Source organism: Pristis pectinata, chromosome 27 (assembly GCF_009764475.1).
Source record: "Pristis pectinata isolate sPriPec2 chromosome 27, sPriPec2.1.pri, whole genome shotgun sequence".
In the NCBI taxonomy this organism is placed as follows: domain Eukaryota; kingdom Metazoa; phylum Chordata; class Chondrichthyes; order Rhinopristiformes; family Pristidae; genus Pristis; species Pristis pectinata.
This window is the reverse complement of record NC_067431.1, coordinates 30545653-30565807: the sequence shown is the minus strand read 5'-3', so window position 1 is coordinate 30565807 and position 20155 is coordinate 30545653. Positions and strand designations below refer to the sequence as shown.

The 20155-nt window shown below is 48.7% G+C and overlaps 1 protein-coding gene across 8 annotated transcripts in view; it reads right to left on the bottom strand.

The window, feature by feature from the left end:
* Positions 1–20155, bottom strand: part of LOC127583608 (cell adhesion molecule 1-like) — a 360810-nt gene that overhangs the window by 90466 nt on the left and 250189 nt on the right. For all 8 annotated transcript variants that reach the window (XR_007958282.1, XM_052039737.1, XM_052039739.1 and 5 more), the window contains 2 exons: positions 8362–8508; positions 1209–1361 (listed from right to left, as the gene is read on the bottom strand). Coding sequence is in view for 7 of the 8 variants with exons in the window: in XM_052039737.1 (XP_051895697.1) it covers positions 1209–1361; positions 8362–8508 (300 nt within the window). In the remaining variant the exon portion in view is untranslated. The remainder of the gene's footprint in view (positions 1–1208; positions 1362–8361; positions 8509–20155) is intronic.

The following is a 20155-nucleotide window of genomic DNA, read 5'->3' as shown; positions in this document are numbered from 1 at the left end:
AATTCTCTCTAAAAATAAAAACAGTTTATGAAAGGTTGATTTAGATGTCTATTATGGAATATCTAAGTTCTTTGTTCTGATTAGCTACTCTGTGGTTGCTATGGGAATTATGTTAAGTATCAACTACCCCATAAACCTCGATCTCTGTTACCCAGAACTGAGGTAGCGGGCACATAGGAAACATCACCAAAGTTACTCATCATGCCAAGACCACGCAGGAAGGTGTCTCTTCACAGGGGTGGGGGTGAATGCTCCCCCTACCCCTGGTGCTACAATTCCCTGCTTTGTGGGCAGGGGTTGGGGCCAAGAAATGAAAAACACAGAACCAAACGTCTTGGTGTATGCCGCAGTAATCTGCTGTACTAATGTAATAAACCGCCACAGTGATCAGACGTCGCTGTGCACTGCACATTAGATTGACAGAGCAATCAAAAAAACAGCATTGTCAAATTTACAATGCATCTCCAAAGCACAAGGAGGAGGAATAATGGCTTTGTGGGAATGGTTACAATGCAGCATTTAATCAAGGGTTTACTGGAGTATGTACCTGATGAAATGCAGAACATTGTAACTTGAGTGGTTTACTTAAATTACAGATTTTTCAATCCTTCAGCAGTGGGTTCATCGTATACAGCTGGGGAAACTCCAGATTTATTTCCAGATGCACTAGGTACCTCCCAACTGCAAGCAAGAACTGCAGGGCGCATGGTGGCACAGTGGTTAGTGCCGCTGCCTCACTGCACTGGAGCCTCAGGTTCGATCCTGACCTCGGGCGCTGTCTCTGTGGAGTGTGCATGTTCTCCCTGTGACCCTGGGTGCTCCAGTTTCCACCCACATCCCAAAGACACATGGGGTGTTAACTGGCTGCTGTAAGTAACCCCAAGAGTAGGTGGGTGGCAGGAGCACCGAGGGAAGTTGATGGGCATGGTTGGTAGAGTAGGTCACTGGGAGGTGGTTGGGGAATAGAGCTGGCATAGACTGGGAGGGCTGAAGGGCCTCCTTTGTCATGAGAAATATAAAGCAATGTTTTTAGTTTTATATCTGTAAACTGAAAGGAGAAATTATGGATCTGCAAGTGATTAATAAACACCCTCCAGTTGTACATCCCTTTGCAAAAACAAGATCAATAGAATACAGCAAGTTCAGTGGAGGACTTGGCTAAGGGAAATGTTCAGCCACTCTCGCTAAGAGTTATTACTGCCACTCACCAAGAACTGTAATTGTAGCAAAGGCTTCCTGGGGAGGATCGGTGTAGAGCTGGCAGACATACTTTCCTTCATCTACCAAAGAAACATTTGATAGGGAGACCCGCAGTTCACTGCTCGAGAAGTTCACCAGCTGAAATCTGTTGTCTTTCAAAGCTGCAAGATTGAAGATGACAAGGACTTAACGTTCATAAGAGAGCAGCGTGCAATTGTGTGAACATTAATTTAAAGAACTAAAACAAAGCAAAATGTAACTGACTGAGCCAAGGAGGAACATCAGAAGCTGCAGAAACTATGAATGGAAGGAACAGAAAAACTGGAATGTAGAAGTGCAATGGCTGGTAACAAGTCATCAACATGGAAAAAATCAAAGTGCTGGGAATAGTTTGATCATCCATTTATGGGACATTAACATTGGGTAACTGGGTCACTGCAGAGGAGATGTGAACCATGTGCAGGCCAAACCAAGAACGAGGGCAAGGTTTCCTTCCCTAAACAACCCAAGTGATCCCAATGTATTTTTAGTACAACCGGTAGCTTCCCGGCCAGCGTTAATAGTATCATGTTATTCAACCTTACTCCCCAGTGTCCACAGTGGGATTTGAACTCCTGTCTTCAAGTCATTAGTGAAGCCTCTGGATCATTGGTGCTGGAACTAACCCATTATGCCGCAGTCCAGACGGGCAGCAGCGGTGGAGGGAACGTCTCGGATCGATGGCCCAACAGCACTGGGAAGATGCAATCCACACAAGCTGTTCCGCATGGGATTCAGACACAGAACAGCACAGGAACAGCCCCTTGGCCTAGCACATCCCCACGATGCCAATCTAAACTAATCCCACCTGCCTGCATGTGGTCCGCATCCCTCCACTCCCTGCCTGCTCATGGGTCTGTCACACCTGCTTCCACCTCCTCCCCTGGTAGCGTGTTCCAAGCACCCACCACCCTCTGTGAAAACATTCTCCCTCTCACCTTAAACATACCGACATTTCCACCCTGGAAAAAAATTCTATCAATCCTATCTGTGCCTCTCATAATTTTATAAATCTCTATCAGGTCTCCCCTCAGCCTCCAACACTTCAGAGAAAACAATCCAAGTTTGTTCAACCTCTCCTTACAGCTAATACTCTCCAATCCAGGCAGATTCCTGGTGAATCTCTTCTGCACCCTCTCCAGCCCCTCCACATCCTTCCTATAGTGTGGCTTTCGAATAGCATGCAGCATAACCGAAGGTTTATACAGCTGCAACGTGACTTCCCAGTTTTATACTCAATATCCCAACAATGAAGGCAAGTGTGCCGGACACCAGCTGTACCACCCTGTCCATTTGTTTTGCCATTTGTTTCAGGGAACTATGGACCCACAGCCCAAGATCACCAGTGCTCCCAGGGTCCTGCCATTTACTGAACATTTCCCTTACATTTGACTTCCCAAGGTGCAACACCTCACACTTGTCCGGATTAAACTCCATCTGCCATTTCTCTGCCCAAATTTCCACCTGATCTGTATCGTGCTGAATTCTTTGACAACCTTCCTCACTGCCAAATCCTCCACCAACTTTCATGCCATCTGCAAGTTTACTAATTGGACCACCTACATTTTCATCCAGATCATTGCTATGTATCACAAACAGAGGTCCCAGGACTGATCCCTGTGGAACACCACTGGTCACAGACCTCCAATCAGATAAACACAGATAGCATTCTGATATGACCAAGCCAATTTGGATCCAATTTACCATCTCACTATGGATCCCATGTGACTTAGTCTTCTGGACCAGCCTACCATGAGGGATCTTGTCAAACGTGGGGACAACACGAATTTCTTGGAGCCTGGGAGCCCTTACTTTCCTGCTCCCTCCAGGTCCCACTCAGATGTGTGGGGGCAGTCAGACGCACTGTACAACTTCAGATCACACAGTAGCACACAAAGTGGGAGGAGAAGTTCATCCCTCAGTTGCCAGTGCCCAATACATCTGACAGCATCGGCCTTTTGTTGAAATCACCTTTGCTGTGCGCCATTCCACTGAGTACAACTTTACACTGTGCACAGCTAACACTGTAGGTAATTGTCTCCCACAGAAACAGAACAAAGGGTTATCGACCTGAAACATCAACTGTTTCTCCTTCCACAAATCCACCGTGTCCAGTTGAGGCTTTCTGGCACTTTGCTTTTATTTCAGATTTTCAGTATTTTGATTTTCAATAACTTCCTCCCACTTTGAGCACAAGGGCAGATTGAAGCTTTATGTTATTCCGTGAATGTTGTGGAGCCCGTAACCACCTCCCTGCTGTGGAACCCATCCCCATCTCCATTTCCAGACTGAATTAGTTCTCCCTCCTCTGACAGAGGTGGGATTTAACACAGAGTCTCATTGGAGCAGAAGGTTCACACACAACATGGTGGATAGAGATGGAGTGGGGTATCTGTGAGCTGCCTGGTGTATGAGGGTAAGAGTTGCTGCAGTTGCTGCTGGCAGCCCCACAGAACTTTCTCTGATTCACTCATGGGACGTGAACCTCTCTGGCACGACATACACTGCCCTGCTCCAGCTGCTTGCTGAACCCATGGCTGGACGGGCCATTCCAGAGGGTAGTGGATGCCAACCTTAGCCCTGTAGGATGGAGTCATGTGTAGGTCAGATGGGGAGGGACGGCTGCTTTCCATCCTCCAGGAACATCAGTGAACCAGATAGGTTTCTCTGACAGCTCTGAAGTTTCTTGGCCACTACTACTGCTGTTGGATGTTATTCAAGAACTATATTTAATTAATGAAATTTACAATCCCCAGCTGTTCTCATAGGAGTTGAACTCACGATGACTCATCCTGGTCCCCTGGTAGTACAGAGACGTTTATGAGTGTTATAGCACGGCAGGCAACCACTGAATCTATGAGCCAACACCAGCTCACCGTAGAACAGTCCCACCTGTCTCATTCCCTACCCTCTCCCCTGTAGCCGTGCAAGTTATTTCCATTGTGTCTATCCAGCTGCCTTTTGAAACCATGGGCTCTCTCATGTTGCTGTTTGCATTGGCAAATAAACAGAGGTCGGGCTACCAACAGAACATCCTTTACTGAAGGCAGTAACTTACAACTAAAACAGCAGTGGCTGGGACAACAATGTATCATGGTCAAACCACACTGAGCATCTTTAATGGCACACTTATTCAAAGTCGGAAGCCACTGGTTGGTTGATGTCACCACCCTCAGGAAGTTCCAGCACAGAACGATTCCTCATATAAGAATGTTTCCCCTCAGGCCCTCCTTGTACCTCATGCTCCTCCTCCCTTTAACCCACTGCCCCGGCCCGTGAATCATCCATTAGTGAGAGCTGCTTCCCTCTCTCCAAGGCAACCTGCAGATGTATGTACCAGACTCTGGCCTGTAGATCTGTTGCCACAGCAACTCCTTCAGCTGAACCCTGACACCCTTCCATCCTTCAAGGGATGTCTCAGGTGTCACCAGCGCAAAATATCCCAGCCAGGGGTTCCATCACCCCTCACCACCCCCCACCGCCACCCCCCCCATCGACCACCTGCTTTTCTCCACCAATGCTGCCTGACCTGCTGAGTTCCTCCAGCATCTTGTTGTTTCTTCATCCAGATTCCAGCATCTGCAGTCCTTTGTTTCTCTGCCTAAATAATTGCAGTGGTTCCACAAATGGCTCACACCTCACATGAGACATCTTTGGCGGATAGGCATTCCCCAAGTATATTAAGAGTGAAAGGGTAAAGTAGGGAGAGAACAGGTCCCCTCCAGGACCAGTACGGTCATCTATGGGTGGAGTCACAGGAGGCGATCGAGGTCTTAAATGAGGAAGTTGGGGAGTTCAGGGAAGAGAACATTAGTGTCCTGATACATGTGATATTATGCAAGGGGCGTGCTTGTGGTCTTGAGGGGCATAAAGGCGTTAAGTCCCTGGGTCCTGACGAAGTGTATCCTAGCATGTTGTGGGAAGCCAGGGAAGAAATTGCTGGGGCCGTGGCAGAGATCTTTGTATCTTCGTCAGCCGCAGGTGAGGTACTGGAAGACTGGGGGGGCGGCGAATGTTGTGCCTTTATTTAAGAAGGGCTGCAGGGACAAGCCAGGGAACCTCAGGCTGGTGAGCCTGACATCAGTGGTGGGAACGTTCCTGGACGGATTCTGAGGGACAGGATCTACCTGTGTTTGGAAAAGCAAGGACTGATTAGGGGCAGTCAGCATGGCTTTGTGTCTGGGAAATCATGTCTCACGAATTTGATTGAGTATTTTTGAAGAGGTGACGAGAATAGTGATGAGGGCAGGGTGGTAATTCAGGTCGGAGGCCTGTGACCAGTGGCATGCCGCAGGGATTGGTGCTGGGTCCGCTCTAGTTTGTCAGATATAGTAACGATTTGGATGAGAACCTAGGTGGCCTGGTCAGTAAGTTTGTGGATGACACCAGAAGTTGGTGGTGTGGTGAACAGTGAAGAAGGTTGTCCAGGGTTATAACAGGATCCCGATCAACTGGGAAAGTGGGCCAAGGAATGGCAGATGGAATTTAGCTCAGACAGGTGTGAAGTGATGCATTTTCGGAAGTTAAACCAGGGCAGGACACACCCAGTGAATGACAGGGCCCTGCGGAGTGCTGTAGAACAGAGACCGAGGGGTGAAGGTACATGGTTCCCTGAAAGTGGCAGGACGGGTAGAGACGGTGGTGAAGAAGTCGTTTGGCACACTTGCCCTCATTGGACAGGGTACTGAGTACAAGAGTTGGGGGTGTCATGTTACAGCTGTAAGATGAGACCACGCCTGGAATATGGTGTGCAGTTCTGGTCGCCAAACTATAGGAAGGATGTCATCAAGCTGGAGAGGCTGCTGAAAAGATTCAGAAGGATGTTGCTGGGAGTGGAGGGCTTGAGTTATAAGGAGAGATTGGATAAGCTGGGACTGTTTTCCCTGGAGTGAGGGAGGCAGAGGGGTGATCTCAGAGAGGTTTATAAAACCAGGAGGAACACAGATAAGATGGATGGTCACAGTCTTTCTGCCTAGAGGCTTAAGGTGAGAGGGTAAAGATTTAAAGGGGAACTGTGGGGCAACTTTTCCACACAGAGTGTGGTGGGCATAGGAACGAGATGCCAGAGGAAGTGGTAGAGGCGGGTACAATTACAACGTTTAAAAGACATTTGAACAGGTCCACGGACAGGAAAGATTTAGAGGGCTGTGGGTCAAGTGCAGGCAGATGGGACTGGCTCAGGACCGCCTTGGTCGGCATGGACCAGTTGGGCCAAAGGGCCTGTTTCTTTGTTGACTGTCTCCATGACTGTATGACACCAGCAGAGAAATCCACTGACTTTCAGTTTCCTTAGAATATGTCCTGGGTGTAAGGTTCTGCAGGACTGGGACATCTGAAGGACAAATTGCTGCCAGGATTGTTTCTTGAGGTGATGTAGTCGGGCAGCAGGGACCATGAGGGACACCGAAGGCAGAGAGAGTCCTTGCCAGTTCTCACTCTCTCTCATCCGATGCCAGCATGAAAAATTTGATGGGTTTTGATTTGCTTTGGAAATGCAGTTAATGAGGTATGCAGGGGAGTAGGCAAAATGACAATGCCACACACAGTACGTGTTCCTCCTTCTTCAAATATCTGGGCTTGCAAATTAACTGCTCACTTGGTGGAGAGATTAAAGTGGCAGCCCGGTTCACAGCAGACACGTGCAGCCTCGTCAGTGGTGATGGCGCCCTCAGCCAATCACACTGGCCGTGATCCAGTTCTGGGATACACAAGGTCCTGAGGACGGGGTTTGCAGGGGCAGGCAGGCAGTTTAACCAATAACTGAGTATTTCAGGACAGGTGAGAAGCAGAAATATCCCCACAAATGTCGACAGAGTCCTGTGACTACAGAGTGGCCACAGAGCACGCTGGTGAACAGGTCACACTGCCCACAAGGTCCCCGCCAGTGTTCCCGCTCTCCAAACAACTCCCACCCCTCATGCTCAAACCCAACATCAGGCCGTCCTGTTCTGGTCTCCCGTCACCTTATCCAGCTTCCCTGCAAATGCTGGGGCACAGCTCACTCCAGCCGCTCGCCACACTCCCTCCAGCCGCTCGCCACACTCCCTCCACTCCCTGGCTGAGTCACTTCCACTCAATCCTATCGAGTTTGTTGGTCACCACGGGAGGTGCAGACTGGCCGGCAGCTTCCTCTCTGGCAGTGGTTCTGCCTTGTGGGTCAGGTTGTCTCTGGCCCTTGTGCCCATGTGATGTGGAGGGCAGAGGGTGGGGGGATGGTGGGGTGGAGGGCTGAAGGGGGTGGGAGGAGAGATGATGGACATGTGAAGGAGAGAGGCAGCAGGGCTGTAGGGAGAAAGAGGAATGGCATAGGAGCTGGCTTAGACCCAAAGGGCTGAATGGCCTCACCACAGCACAGAGAATGGGAGAGCAGCTGCCTGTTCATGGACCTCCATCATGTCACCCCCTCACGAGTCCTCCCCCACCCCCCCCCCAGGCCTCTCCACCTCCCCTTTCTCCGGTCCCATGTACTGCCCCGAGGAGGGTGGTGCTGCGTGGTAGTGAGGTTCTTCACACACCTCCTGCAGGAAGCTGAGAGACAAAGAAAGGACACACACACACGCACCTGACACACAACCAAACACACCCGACACACACACACGCACCTGACACACAACCAAACACACCCGACACACACACACGCACCTGACACACAACCAAACACACCCGACACACACACACGCACCTGACACACAACCAAACACACCCGACACCACATGCACCTGACACAACCAAACACACCCGACACACACACACACACACACACGCACCTGACACACAACCAAACACACCCGACACACACACACACACCTGACACACAACCAAACACACCCGACACACACACACACACACACACACGCACCTGACACACAACCAAACACACCCGACACACACACACGCACCTGACACAACCAAACACACCCGACACACACACACACACACACACACGCACCTGACACAACCAAACACACCCGACACACACACACGCACCTGACACAACCAAACACACCCGACACACACACACACACACACACACACACACACACGCACCTGACACACACCCGACACACACACACACGTGACTCTGCTGGACATCAAAAGGAAACATTAAATCAGGAAACTTACGTCGGACTTCCCTGAAATAAATGGTCTGCCGACTGGGATTCAGCAGCTGTATGACAGAGTCGTCATTGTTCTTCACCCGACAGCTGATGGTTGCCACCTCTCCCTCCACCACCACCACATCGTCCGTCACCAGGTTCTGCGCATCAACTGCACCAGTTCAAAGGGACAAGTTAGACTTATGATTAAATGTAACAGCGCCGTCGAGCAGATCTCTGAGTGACAACCTGCCCCACCAAGAGATGTTCTCCCCGCCTCCCCATGCACAGCCCCGCAGCAGGAAACACGGTGGGTCGGTTCCCTGTCAGGCTGCTGCCACACTGCAACACTGCCTCCTGCAGCCGGGGCGGGAAGGGATTAACTGGGCAGTTTGGTCAGCTCAGTACTACAGGGGACACACCTGAACACACATATACACACACACACATCACCACGTGTACATGCAAGCACATACCCAAACACACATACGTGTGCTGCTGTGCGTGTGCAATTTCAGCTGAGCAAGGGTTTGCCCAGTTCTGCCCCAATCAGGTGTGGGCTCAGGACAAGGCATGTGATCAGGTTGGATGGGATTCCTCTGCCTGATACTCACCCATCATCAGAATATTTCCCTGATGCTCTAACCACTTACGGATCAGTGAGAACAGTGCAGTACAACGTCCAGCAGTGACACGTTACTGACTGTAATATGGCATTATACAACCACATCACTCATCCAAGCAAACCGTGCCGACAGCAGGGTGAAGCAACACGGCTGATGAGCTCAGGAGCCGTGCACACTGATGCAGCACAACTCCTCCTGAAAGAGCTTCTTCCAAATCCCTTTGCCTTTCTTTAGAGAGAGGGTCGGGACTGGAATACTGAACAGTCAGCGAGTTACCACAGGATGTTTTACAGAGAGTGGTGGGGCAGGGCGAGCTGTCGCTTCCTGTCTCAGACACAGCAGCACTCTCAGGATTGAGGAGATTCCCGCTGAACCACAGCTGATTGGAATTGGGATTGGTTTATTATTGTCACATGTACCGAGGTACAGTGAAAAACTTGTCTTGCATACTGTTCATACAGATCAACTCATCACACAGTACATTGGGGTAGTACAGGGTAAGACAATGCAGAATGCAGAGTAAAGCATCATATCTGCAGAGAAAGTGCAGTGCAGGTAGACAATAAAGTGCAAGGTCATAACAAGGTAGATTGTGAGCTCAAGAGTCCATCTTATCGTACTAGGGAATCATTCAATAGTCTTATAACAGCGGGATAGAAGCTGTCCTTGAGCCTAGTGGTATGTGCTTTCAGGCTTTTGTATCTTCTGCCCGATGGGAGAGGGAAGAAGAGAGAATGTCTGGGGTGGGTGGGGTCTTTGTTTATCCTGGCTGCTTTACCAAGGCAGCGAGAGGTATAGACAGAATTCATGGAGGGGAGGCTGGTTTCCGTGATGTGCTGAGCTGTGTCCACAACTCTCTGCAGTTTCTTTGGTCCCAGGCAGAGCAGTTGCCGTACCAAGCTGTGATGCATCCGGATAGGATGCTTTATATGGTGCATCGATAAAAGTTGTGAGGGTCAAAGGGGACATGCCAAATTTCTTTAGCCTCCTGAGGAAGTAGAGGCGCTGGTGAGCTTTCTTTGCCGTGGCGTCTACGTGGTTGGACCAGGACAGGCTGTTGGTGATGTTCACTCCTAGGAACTTGAAGCTCTCAACCCTCTCGACCTCAGTACTGTTGATGTAGGCAGGAGCATGTGCACTGCCCCCTTTCCTGAAGTCAATGACCAGCTCTTTTTTTTGCTGACATTAAGGGAAAGGTTGTTGTCATGACACCATGTCACTAAGCTCTCTATCTCCTTCCTGTACTCTGACTCATTGTTATTTGAGATACGGCCCACTACAGTGATGTCATCTGTAAACTTGTAGATGGAGTTAGAGCAGAATCTGGCCACGCAGTTGTGAGTGTATAGGGAGTAGAGTAGGGGGCTGAGGACGCAGCCTTGTGGGGCACCAGTGTTGAGAATAATCATGCCGGAGGTATTGCTGCCTGTCCTCACTGATTGGAATTGGTTTAGTATTGTCACCTGTATCGAGGTACAGTGAAAAACTTGTCTTGCATACTGATCGTACAGATTAATTCATTACACAGTGCATTGAGTTAGTACCGAGTACATTGAGGTAGTACAGAGTAAAAACAATAACAGAATACAGAGTAAAGTGTCACAGCTACAGGGAAGTCATTGCAGGTAGAAAATAAAGTGCAAGGTCAAACAAGTCCATCTCATCGTATAAGGGAACCGTTCAATAGTCTTATCACCTTGGGATAGAGGCTGTCCTTGAGCATGGTGGTATGTGCCCTCAGGCTCCTGATGGGAGGGAAGAGAGAATGACCGGGGTGGGTGGGGTCTCTGGTTATGCCGGCTGCCTCACCAAGGCAGCGAGAGGTATAGACAGAGTCCATGGAGGGGAGGCTGGTGTCCGTGATGCGCTGGGCTGTGTCCACAACTCTCTGCAGTTTCTTACGGTCCTGGGCAGAGCAGCTGCCGTACCATAGGATGGTTTCTATGGTGCATCGATAAAAGTTGGTGGTCTGTTGGTCAGAAAGTCAAGGATCCAGTTGCAGAGGGAGGTGTTGAGTCCCAGGTCTTGGAGTCTGGTGACGAGTTTGCTTGGAATTATAGTATTGAAGGCAGAGCTGTAGTCAATAAACAATGGTCTAACGTAGGTGTCTTTACTGTCCAGATGCTCCAGAGAAGAGTGTAGGGCCAGGGAGATGGTGTCCGCTGAGTGCACATACAGGATCTTATCATTTAGCTAAAACGCATCCTAGCCCAAGTAGACAGTACAGTCTCCGAGCTCACTGCTCTGTGCAGTAAATAACACCACCGTGCCATGTTACTGGGTCACAGTCACCAAGCACAGGCCCTTCGGCCCACAGTCCCTGCTGGCCATCAATCACACACATACAGTAATCCCAATTTATTCTCCCCCCACATTCCCATTAACTCCCCCATCCCAAACTTTACCCCTCACTTACACACCAGGGACAATTTACAGCAGCCAATTAACCCACCAACACCCCCCCCCCCCCACCACCCAAATTTCTGGGATGTGGGAGGAAATCAAAATGCAAAATACACAAAGTTATGACAGGCAGGGACAGGGTAGAGAGTGCGAAACCTCACCCCATTGCAGAGGTGTCGAAAACCAGGGGGCAGGGGAGGGGGTGGTGTTAACATGAGGAATAGGAGGTTTGGAGGGATCCAAGAAAAAAATGTCCCCCCCCCCCCCGCCCATGGGGGTTTGGAATCTGGAACATACTGCCTCGGGGGAGGGGGGTGGTTGGAGACCCTCACAACGTTGAAGTCTCTGGATGAGCTCTTCAATCACCAAGACATGGCAGTCTACGGACCAAGTGCTGGGAAATGGGGTTAGTATAGATGGGAACTTGATAGTTGGCATGGACATGATGGGCCGAAGGGCCTGTCTCTGTGCTGTCTGACTCCATCAAACCGGAGCACCTGGGGGATGCCCATACGGTCACCGGGAGAACGTGCAAGCTCCACACAGACAGCACCGCAGGTCAGGATCACACCTGGGGTCACTGGAGCTGTGAGGCAGTAGGTTTACCAGCTGCATCAGTGTGCCGCCCCATGGGATCTTGCTATTCACAGAACTCCACCTTATTTATTTGTGGAAATGGACAAACTCCACAATGAAATTCACTGCTTGGGTCACAACCAAACCACTCAGATTGACCACTCTGCAATTTTGCTTCGAAGCTTCATAGAGTCATTGAGCAATACAGCATGGATACAGGCCCTTCGGCCCAACCAATCCATGCCGACCACGGTGCTCACCCAGCTAGTCCCAATTTCCTGCATTCAGCCCATATCCCTCCAAGCCCCACCCCTCCATGTACCTATCCAAGTGCTTCTTAAGTGATTCTATTGTACCTGCCTCACCCACTTGCTCTGGCAGCTCGTTCCATATACTCACCACCCTCTGCGTGAAAAAGTTGCCCCTCAAGTTCCTATTAAATCTTTCCCCTCTCACCCTAAACCTATGCCCCCTAGTTTTGGACTCCCCTACCCTGAGGAAAAGACCGTTACCGTCCACCTTATCTATGCCTCTCATAATTTTAAACATTTCTATAAGGTTGCCCCTCATTCTCCTATGTTCCAAGGAACAAAGACCCAGCCTGGCCAACCTCTCCCTATAACTCAGGCCCTCGAGTCCTGGCAACATCCTCGTAAATCTTCTCTGCAGTCTTTCCAGTTTAACCATGTCTTTCCTGTAACAGGGTGACTAAAAGTGTACACTGCACTCCAAGTGCGGTCTCACCAACGACTTGTACAACTGCAACATAATGTCCCAACTCCTATACTCAGTGCCCTGACTAATGAAGGCCAGTGTGCTAAATGCCTTTTTCACCACCTTGTCTACCTGTGACGCCACTTTCAACGAACTATGTACTTGTACTCCTAGGTCCCTCTGTTCCATTACACTCCCCAGTACCCTACCATTCGTAGTATTAGTCCTATACTGCTTTGACTTGCATCACCTCACACTTGTCTGTACTGAAATCCATTTGCCACTCCTCAGCCCATTCCCTAACTGATCAGGATCCTCCTGTAATCTACAGTAACCTTCACTGTCAACAACACCTCCTAACTTCACTGTGCCAACTGTCTGAGGCACATTTTATAAACTCAGCTTCTACCCCACGGTGATAAGACTATTGAACAGTTCCCTTATACGATGAGATGGACTCTTGACCTCACAATCTACATTGTTTGACCTTGCACCTTATTGTCTACCTGCAATGCACTTTCTCTGTAGCTGTGACACTTTACTCTGTACTCTGATGTTTCTACCTGTACTACCTCAATGCACTCTGTACTAAGTCAGTGTAACTGCACTGTGTAATGAATGGACCTGTACGATCGGTTTGCAAGACAATTTTTTCACTGTACCTCGGTACAAGTGACAATAATGAACCAATACCAATACCAAACTCTCCAGAAAAACATTCATGGCAGATTCAGCTGCACAGGAACAGAATGCTGTGGAAATACAGTTTTGTGGACAGGATAACAGTAACTTGTGTAGTTGGCTCCAGTCCCATTGAACGACACCCAGTGTTAATTTTGTTGGTTGATATTCTTCACACTGGCAGGAAGGAGGAATGAAATAATCTGGGCCACTGCTTCACCCACCATCAACTCCAACCCACACAACGGCAGCTCTTAAATGTGTGATTGACAAGACCATTCTGTTAAGATTTACAATTCAATGAGCAAGAGACTGATTTCTGCAAACTCTTCATTGAACGGTTGGTAAATGAACTCGGGCAGAATGTGTTGTGTCTGAAACATCAACCAACCAAACACTGAACTGATTTCCAATGGGCAAGTAAAGATACACGGAGCTTAAACAGTTTGTCGGCTTTCCTCTTGTCAGTTCTCTGCAGAAGCCAAAGACTCCTGCTGGTCAGTCACAGCTTGGCCTGATCCTATCCGCTGTCATCAGCACTCAGACATCGTCGTAGGCCATTCAGCCCAAACAGTAAGATTTTCCACCAATGAGATTGTGGCTGATCTGTGATCCACCTCCATTCATCTTACTGGCTTCCTGCTCCTCCGTGCATTTAGTGAAGTATGACAAATCTCAGATTTAAACTCATCTCTGAGTTGGCATTCCATAAGACATAGGAGCAGAATTAGGCCATTCGGCCCATCGTCTGCTCCTCCATTCGATCATGGCTGATTTATTTTTCCCTCTCAACCCCATTCTCGTGCCTTCTCCCTGTAACCTTTGACATCCTTGCTAATCAAGAACCTATCAACCTCCGCTTTAAATATACCCAATGACTTGGCCTCCACAGCCGTCTATGGCAATGAATTCCACAGATTCACCACCCACTGGCTAAAAAAATTCTTCCTCATCCCAGTTCTAAAGGGACATCCTTTTATTCTGAGGCTGTGCCCTCTGGTCCTAGACTCTCTTACTACTGGAAACATCCCCTCCACGTCCACTCTATCCAGGCCTTTCAATATTGGGTGTTTCAATGAGATCCCCCCTCATCCTTCTAAACTCCAGTGAGTACAAGCCCAGAGACATCAAACACTCCTCATGCGTTAACCTTTTCATTCCTGGGATCATCCGTGTAAACCTCTTCTGGACCCTCTCCAATGCCAGCACATCCTTCCTTAGATATGGGGCCCAGAACAGCTCACAATACTCCAAATGTGGTCTGACCAATGCCTTATAAAGCCTCAGCATTACACCCTTGCTTTTATATTCTAGACCTCTTGAAATAAATGCTGAAAAGTTCATTGTTCCAATGTCCGTTACACTTTCCGCCAGGCTTTACCCAGCTGCTCTGGAGTAACGTGGTTTGTGGAAGGTTCGTCTCCTCCGGAAAAGGCCCCGATCCCGGCACCCTAACCAAATGGTGCCCAGTTATCCACCGAGAACCAAATGGTGCCCAGTCATCCACTGAGCCACACAGCTTTATATTCAATTAAAGACTTTAATGTGGATGAAACTACCATAAAGTTTGGTGACGGGAATTACGTTTAATTTCCGAGTGGATACAAGTCATCAGTGTCCCAACTGTCAGGGTACGGAGTGAGTGTGAGTGATCGCAGGGTCAGGGTATGGAGTGAGTGTGAGTGATCGCAGGGTCAGGGTACAGAGTGAGTGGGTTAATGATTGTGAAGTGTATCAGAAAGAAAGTGTAATTTAAAACAACTCGATTAATGTCAAGCATCGTCTTCAGATACTCGAATAGCTCGGCTTGCACCATCACCTCCCATGTGCCTGCGCCGCTGTGGTTGGTGGGAACAGTGAACTGCTTCAGCCACCCCACTGATATTGTAAAATTTAACCTCAGGGATACACAGTCATTGGAACTTGAGACCAATTTATCTTCTTCCTGGCACAGAAAAGGTTATTAATGACTCTCTGGGAGTGAAGCTTGTTATTCCTGGTCGAGGTTTCTGTCAATCTCAGTTTGAGACGTAGATCTCTCCACATCATACTGTGTTCTCACTGGCGCACTATGATCTCATTGACCATCATGATCACAATCATTCAACACTCGAGTGTGCAGCAGGTGGAATCTGGTTACCTGTTTAAACCCTGAGAACAATGCTGGGTTTTCGAACCCCTCACATTGTGACTGCTCTGAGCCCATCTGGAGACAGGAAGCTTCATGGTTCAGTGAAATGGAATTGGATTCCTGATGTTCTACACCCTCTCCCTGTTCTGCTGGGTAAGAGGTTGCTCACGTACTTCGCTAATAACATTAGCGATGTGAATCAGCTCTGAGACCGAGGCTTGTGAAAATTCGTGCAGAACTGATGCAACATTGAGCAACGAAGAACAAACAGGTGCTTGTGCTGGAGGGAAATGACAAAGGGCACTGGCACTCTAACTTGCTGACAGATACTCCTGGTACAGAGCACAGCAGCACAGGGTCCTTGCTCCAGCATGAGTTGTGATAGCTCACTCAGGTGGGGTTATGTGTGTGCGTGCATACATGTGCATCTTCTACAGCAGGCAAGCAGTATGTTGCTCTTTATTGCAAAAGGATTCAAATATGAGAGAAAAGATTTCTTACTCTGGTCACCCGGGGCCCTAGTGTGACTATATCAGGAGTACCCTGTACAACTCTGGTCACCCTATCCTAGGAAGGACAGACTGTGATTGAAGGCTGACAGATTAGTTCCGTCGACAGTGAACCTGTCCTATGAGGTGGAATTGTGCAGACTTGGTCTGTACTCCCGAGTTTAGAAGAATCAGAAGCGATCTCATTGAAGCATACAAAATGCCTCCCTGGGTTGACGGGGTGGATGCAGGAAGATGTTTCCCGTTTAGAGTCACTGTCCTAAAATACAAGGCTGAGCTGAGAAGTAATTTCTCCAACCACAGGGTAGAATTCACTACACAAGAGGACTGTGGAAACTGTGGAGGTTGATTTGGACATTAAGGGAATCAGGGTTTAGTACGTTGGAGTGGAGCTGATCTTACTGAATGGGAAGCAGGCTCGATGGGCTGAATGGCCTACTCCTGCTTCTGTTTCTTCTCCTCTTTTGTCCCGAGAGAGAAGTCCATTTGGCCCTTCAGCCTGTTCCACAATTCCCTACAATCACAGCTGAAGCGACCAAAAGCTGCCACATAATAAAACACTGTTGTGCCGACATTTTATTCTAAGATCCATCTAACCCTTCCCTCCCACACAGCCCCCCATTCCTCTCTCATTCATGTGCCATAACCTGATATAATTTCACTGCTCAAATCCAAAGGGAGTGTGTGCAATTTATTAATCACATCATATTGCGTGACGCCTGCCTTTGAGTGTCTTGCTAACATCTTGTTGGTAATTTGTTAATACTGCAAGTAATAAAAGAAACCTTCATTTACCATTAACTATCTTCAGAAAATAGTGAGTGGCCAATTAATGACCCCTTTGTCACAGCTGTCGAAGTGTCCACAGCTTCCCCTCCCTCCCCATCAAACAGATTGTACAGGTCGACAAATCAGCCAGGACGTGACGGTAGGTGTCAGTCACTGGGGCGCACTGATGGAAGGAGCCCAGCAGAGGGAGTTTCGCTGCTCTCCAATGTAAAGCACAAGCTTTCCTTTACCTGAACCACAGAGTGACCCTGCGTTACGGCAACCCAGGGACAGAGACTCACCTTCACACAATTCACAAATCACTACCAAAGTATCTGAGATACGGAATAAAAATTCACTCGTGAAATTTGTGTGGAAAGTAAATAAACAAAATTATTTTTTCCAACGTGTGTTTCTTGATGCACGTGCAGGCGACGTGGTTTCACGTTACGGAAAAATCGACCGTTTTCTCGGAACGCACGCCCCCCGTGATGTGGGGATCGCCTGCAGGTGGAAAAGCCACGACACGTTTTTTTGAGGGATATATTTAGTTTAAAAAATGCATCTGCTCCTCAGCAAAAGAAATTCAAATTTCCTTCATTGAACTTTTAAATAAAGTGCAGGAGCAAGTGGGAAGTGAAAGGTCAGAGAAGGAGAAGTGTACAACATGAAACGTAACTGGAAGTTTGCAGCTTTAGCCACAGTAAACAAACCCATTTACAAGATCAAAGTTGGTTCTCTCTGCTCCACTGGCATCATTGTATAAATTAGGTTCTGACCAGAGCCATTATCTCAGAGCCAAGGCTCTGTTCCCCACGGCCCCGTTACCCAGCAGTAGGTGGATCACCCACCCTGCTCAGAACAGCACAGGCCACGGGGCTGGAAAGGACAGGAGTGCACTCCTGAAGATCTGCATTGCTGGGAATTTTAATTGGGAGGGGAGAGAGGTTGGGACAAGATGAACTGTGTTTCCTGGCAACTAGTTCAAACAATCCAAACTTTAAAACCGGTTTTGGCAAAAGTAGGTTTGAACCCAAGAGGAGAGGTGCTCACCTCCCCCACAGCTGGTCCTGGGAACCCCACCATAGTAAGACCATCTCATCGGCTTCATCGCCAGAGGTGACCAGCAGCTGGTAACCATGTGCTTTGCTGACTTCCATGGAGACGTCAGTCCGTGAGGTTCTGGGTGTGGGAGTGCAGCAGAGCAGGGACAGTGCTGGCCAGCAAACTTTACCCAGAACCTTAGCCTGTGGCTCATGCTTGGACAGCTCTCTGCCTTACGTTAGTCCAAATGAATCACTTCACTTTCATTGACATTTTTAAGCACATACACAGGACAAGATATAACATTTCCCATAGAATCAGAGAATTGTTACAGGGCACGAAGAGGCCATTCAGCCTATTGAGTCCATGCCAGCTCTTTGTAGAGGAATCCCTTTGGGCCCATTCCCCTTCTCTTTACCCCAGATCTTAAAGTTATTCTCTCCCCAGTGTTTCTGCAATTGTCTTGACATCACTAATCGCTTCCCCGAGCAGTGAATTCCGGCCGATAACTCATCAAAGAGCTTGTCCTCACATCCTTCTGACCAAAGGCAGGTGTGCTGAATCACCCAGGGACATGTGTCCCACTGAACCCAGCAGGAATTCCTGCACTTCTCCCTTTCAACCTTCTTCATTCCAAGGACATTGTCCAGTACCTGCCCACAGCTGGAAGAGTGCGAGTCCGTGACTGTGGGTGATGCTGTCCTACGGCGCAAGAAAACTTAAAGGATAACGACATCAGCGTAGTACAGTCTGGCTTTATGTAATTCACGTTGTACATCACAGAAGTTGTACACCAGAACTTGTGTACAGAATGATCTGTGTGGATGGCACGCAGACAAAAGCTTTTCACTGCATCTCAGTACATGTGGCAATAATAAACCAATTACCAGTTCCAAACAGTCTGTGAAAATCAGACTGATGTTTACCACCCAAGGCACCAGGACTCCAGTCAACCCAAGATCCTCCTGTCCACCACACTTCAGAAATGAAAAGATCCATTTGCTTGCTTGGGTGGGTTGGATTGGGGTGGGGTGGGGTGGGGAGGAGTGGGGTGGGTTGGGGTGGGGAGGAGTGGGATGGGTTGGGGCAGGGAAGGGTGGGATGGCATGGGGAGGGATGGGGAAGTGAGGGGTGGAGTGAGGTGGGGTGGGTTGGTTGGGGTCGTGTGCGGTGGGATGGGGTGGGGTGGGTTGGGGTGTTGTGGGTAGCGGTGGGATGGGGTGGGGTGGAGTGGACAGGGAGCCACCTTCACCACATGGTGATCCAGTGGACACTTCATGGACTGGTGCAGTTGAATTAGCAATTCAGCAACAACAACCTCCATTTATATAGTGTTTTAACATAGCACAGAGAATTATCAAACAAAAACTGAGCTACTTGAGGAGACCTTTGGGGAAGTTACCTGGGGAGAGGAAGGAGGGGCAGAGGTTTAGGGAGGGAATTATTTGTATTCATTCAACAGATGTGGGCTTGGCAGGCTGAGCCAGCACTTCATTGCCCGTCCCTCTCTGTCCTTGAGAAGGTGGTGGGGAGCTGCCCTCTCGAACCGCTGCAGTCCGTGAGGTGTGGGTGTTCCCACAGTGCTGTTGGGGAGGGAGCTTCAGGACTTTGACCCAGTGACAGTGAAGGTCCGAAACCCTGCAGGGGAAGTATGACAGCCAATGGTGAGTGTACTCCAGCATCAGCTGACCTCTAGGGAGACCAGTGAAGTGGCTACATCTCCTCCACAGAACAGACACTCAGCAGGGAATGGTTCTCTCCCCCAGAAAGTGCTGAAAAGGTATCGAAGCTTGAGTGGTCTTCTGTTTTCCTGACTCCCAGTCCTGAACAACTGTGGGAACGACATTTCCCTTTTACATCTTCTAGGAGTGGTGAAGCTCCACAATACTTGGGAGGAAATTTAACAAACTTCAAATGTAGATGTGTTACAGAGGTACACGTTGCTGTGAAGTTCTCATTTTTAACGGGGAAAGGAATTGCAAAACAACAAGTAGTTTCAGTCTGAAATCACCGGAATAAGTAAAGTTAAACTCAGAAGGAGCCCTTAGATTACCCAGTGCAGGTAGAGAAAGACCAATTAAAGGTTTCCATGCCTAAGCTCCACTTTGACACAATCCTTGAACCTAATAAATCCAAGTATCTATATTCCAAATTAGTAATCTATTTTAGAATCTTCTTGGATTAAGGCTAATGCCAGAAAGGAAGGAAAGGTTTAAGAGATCATGATGATTGGCATTCTGTTACAGATGGGGTGTCATTATAAAAAGTGAATCACTACGACAGGCATCGACAACATTGGTTCCTTAAACTTCCCCTTTAAAGCAGTTCCCACATCAAACAAAGAGTTTGAGTTGATAAAATGCATTT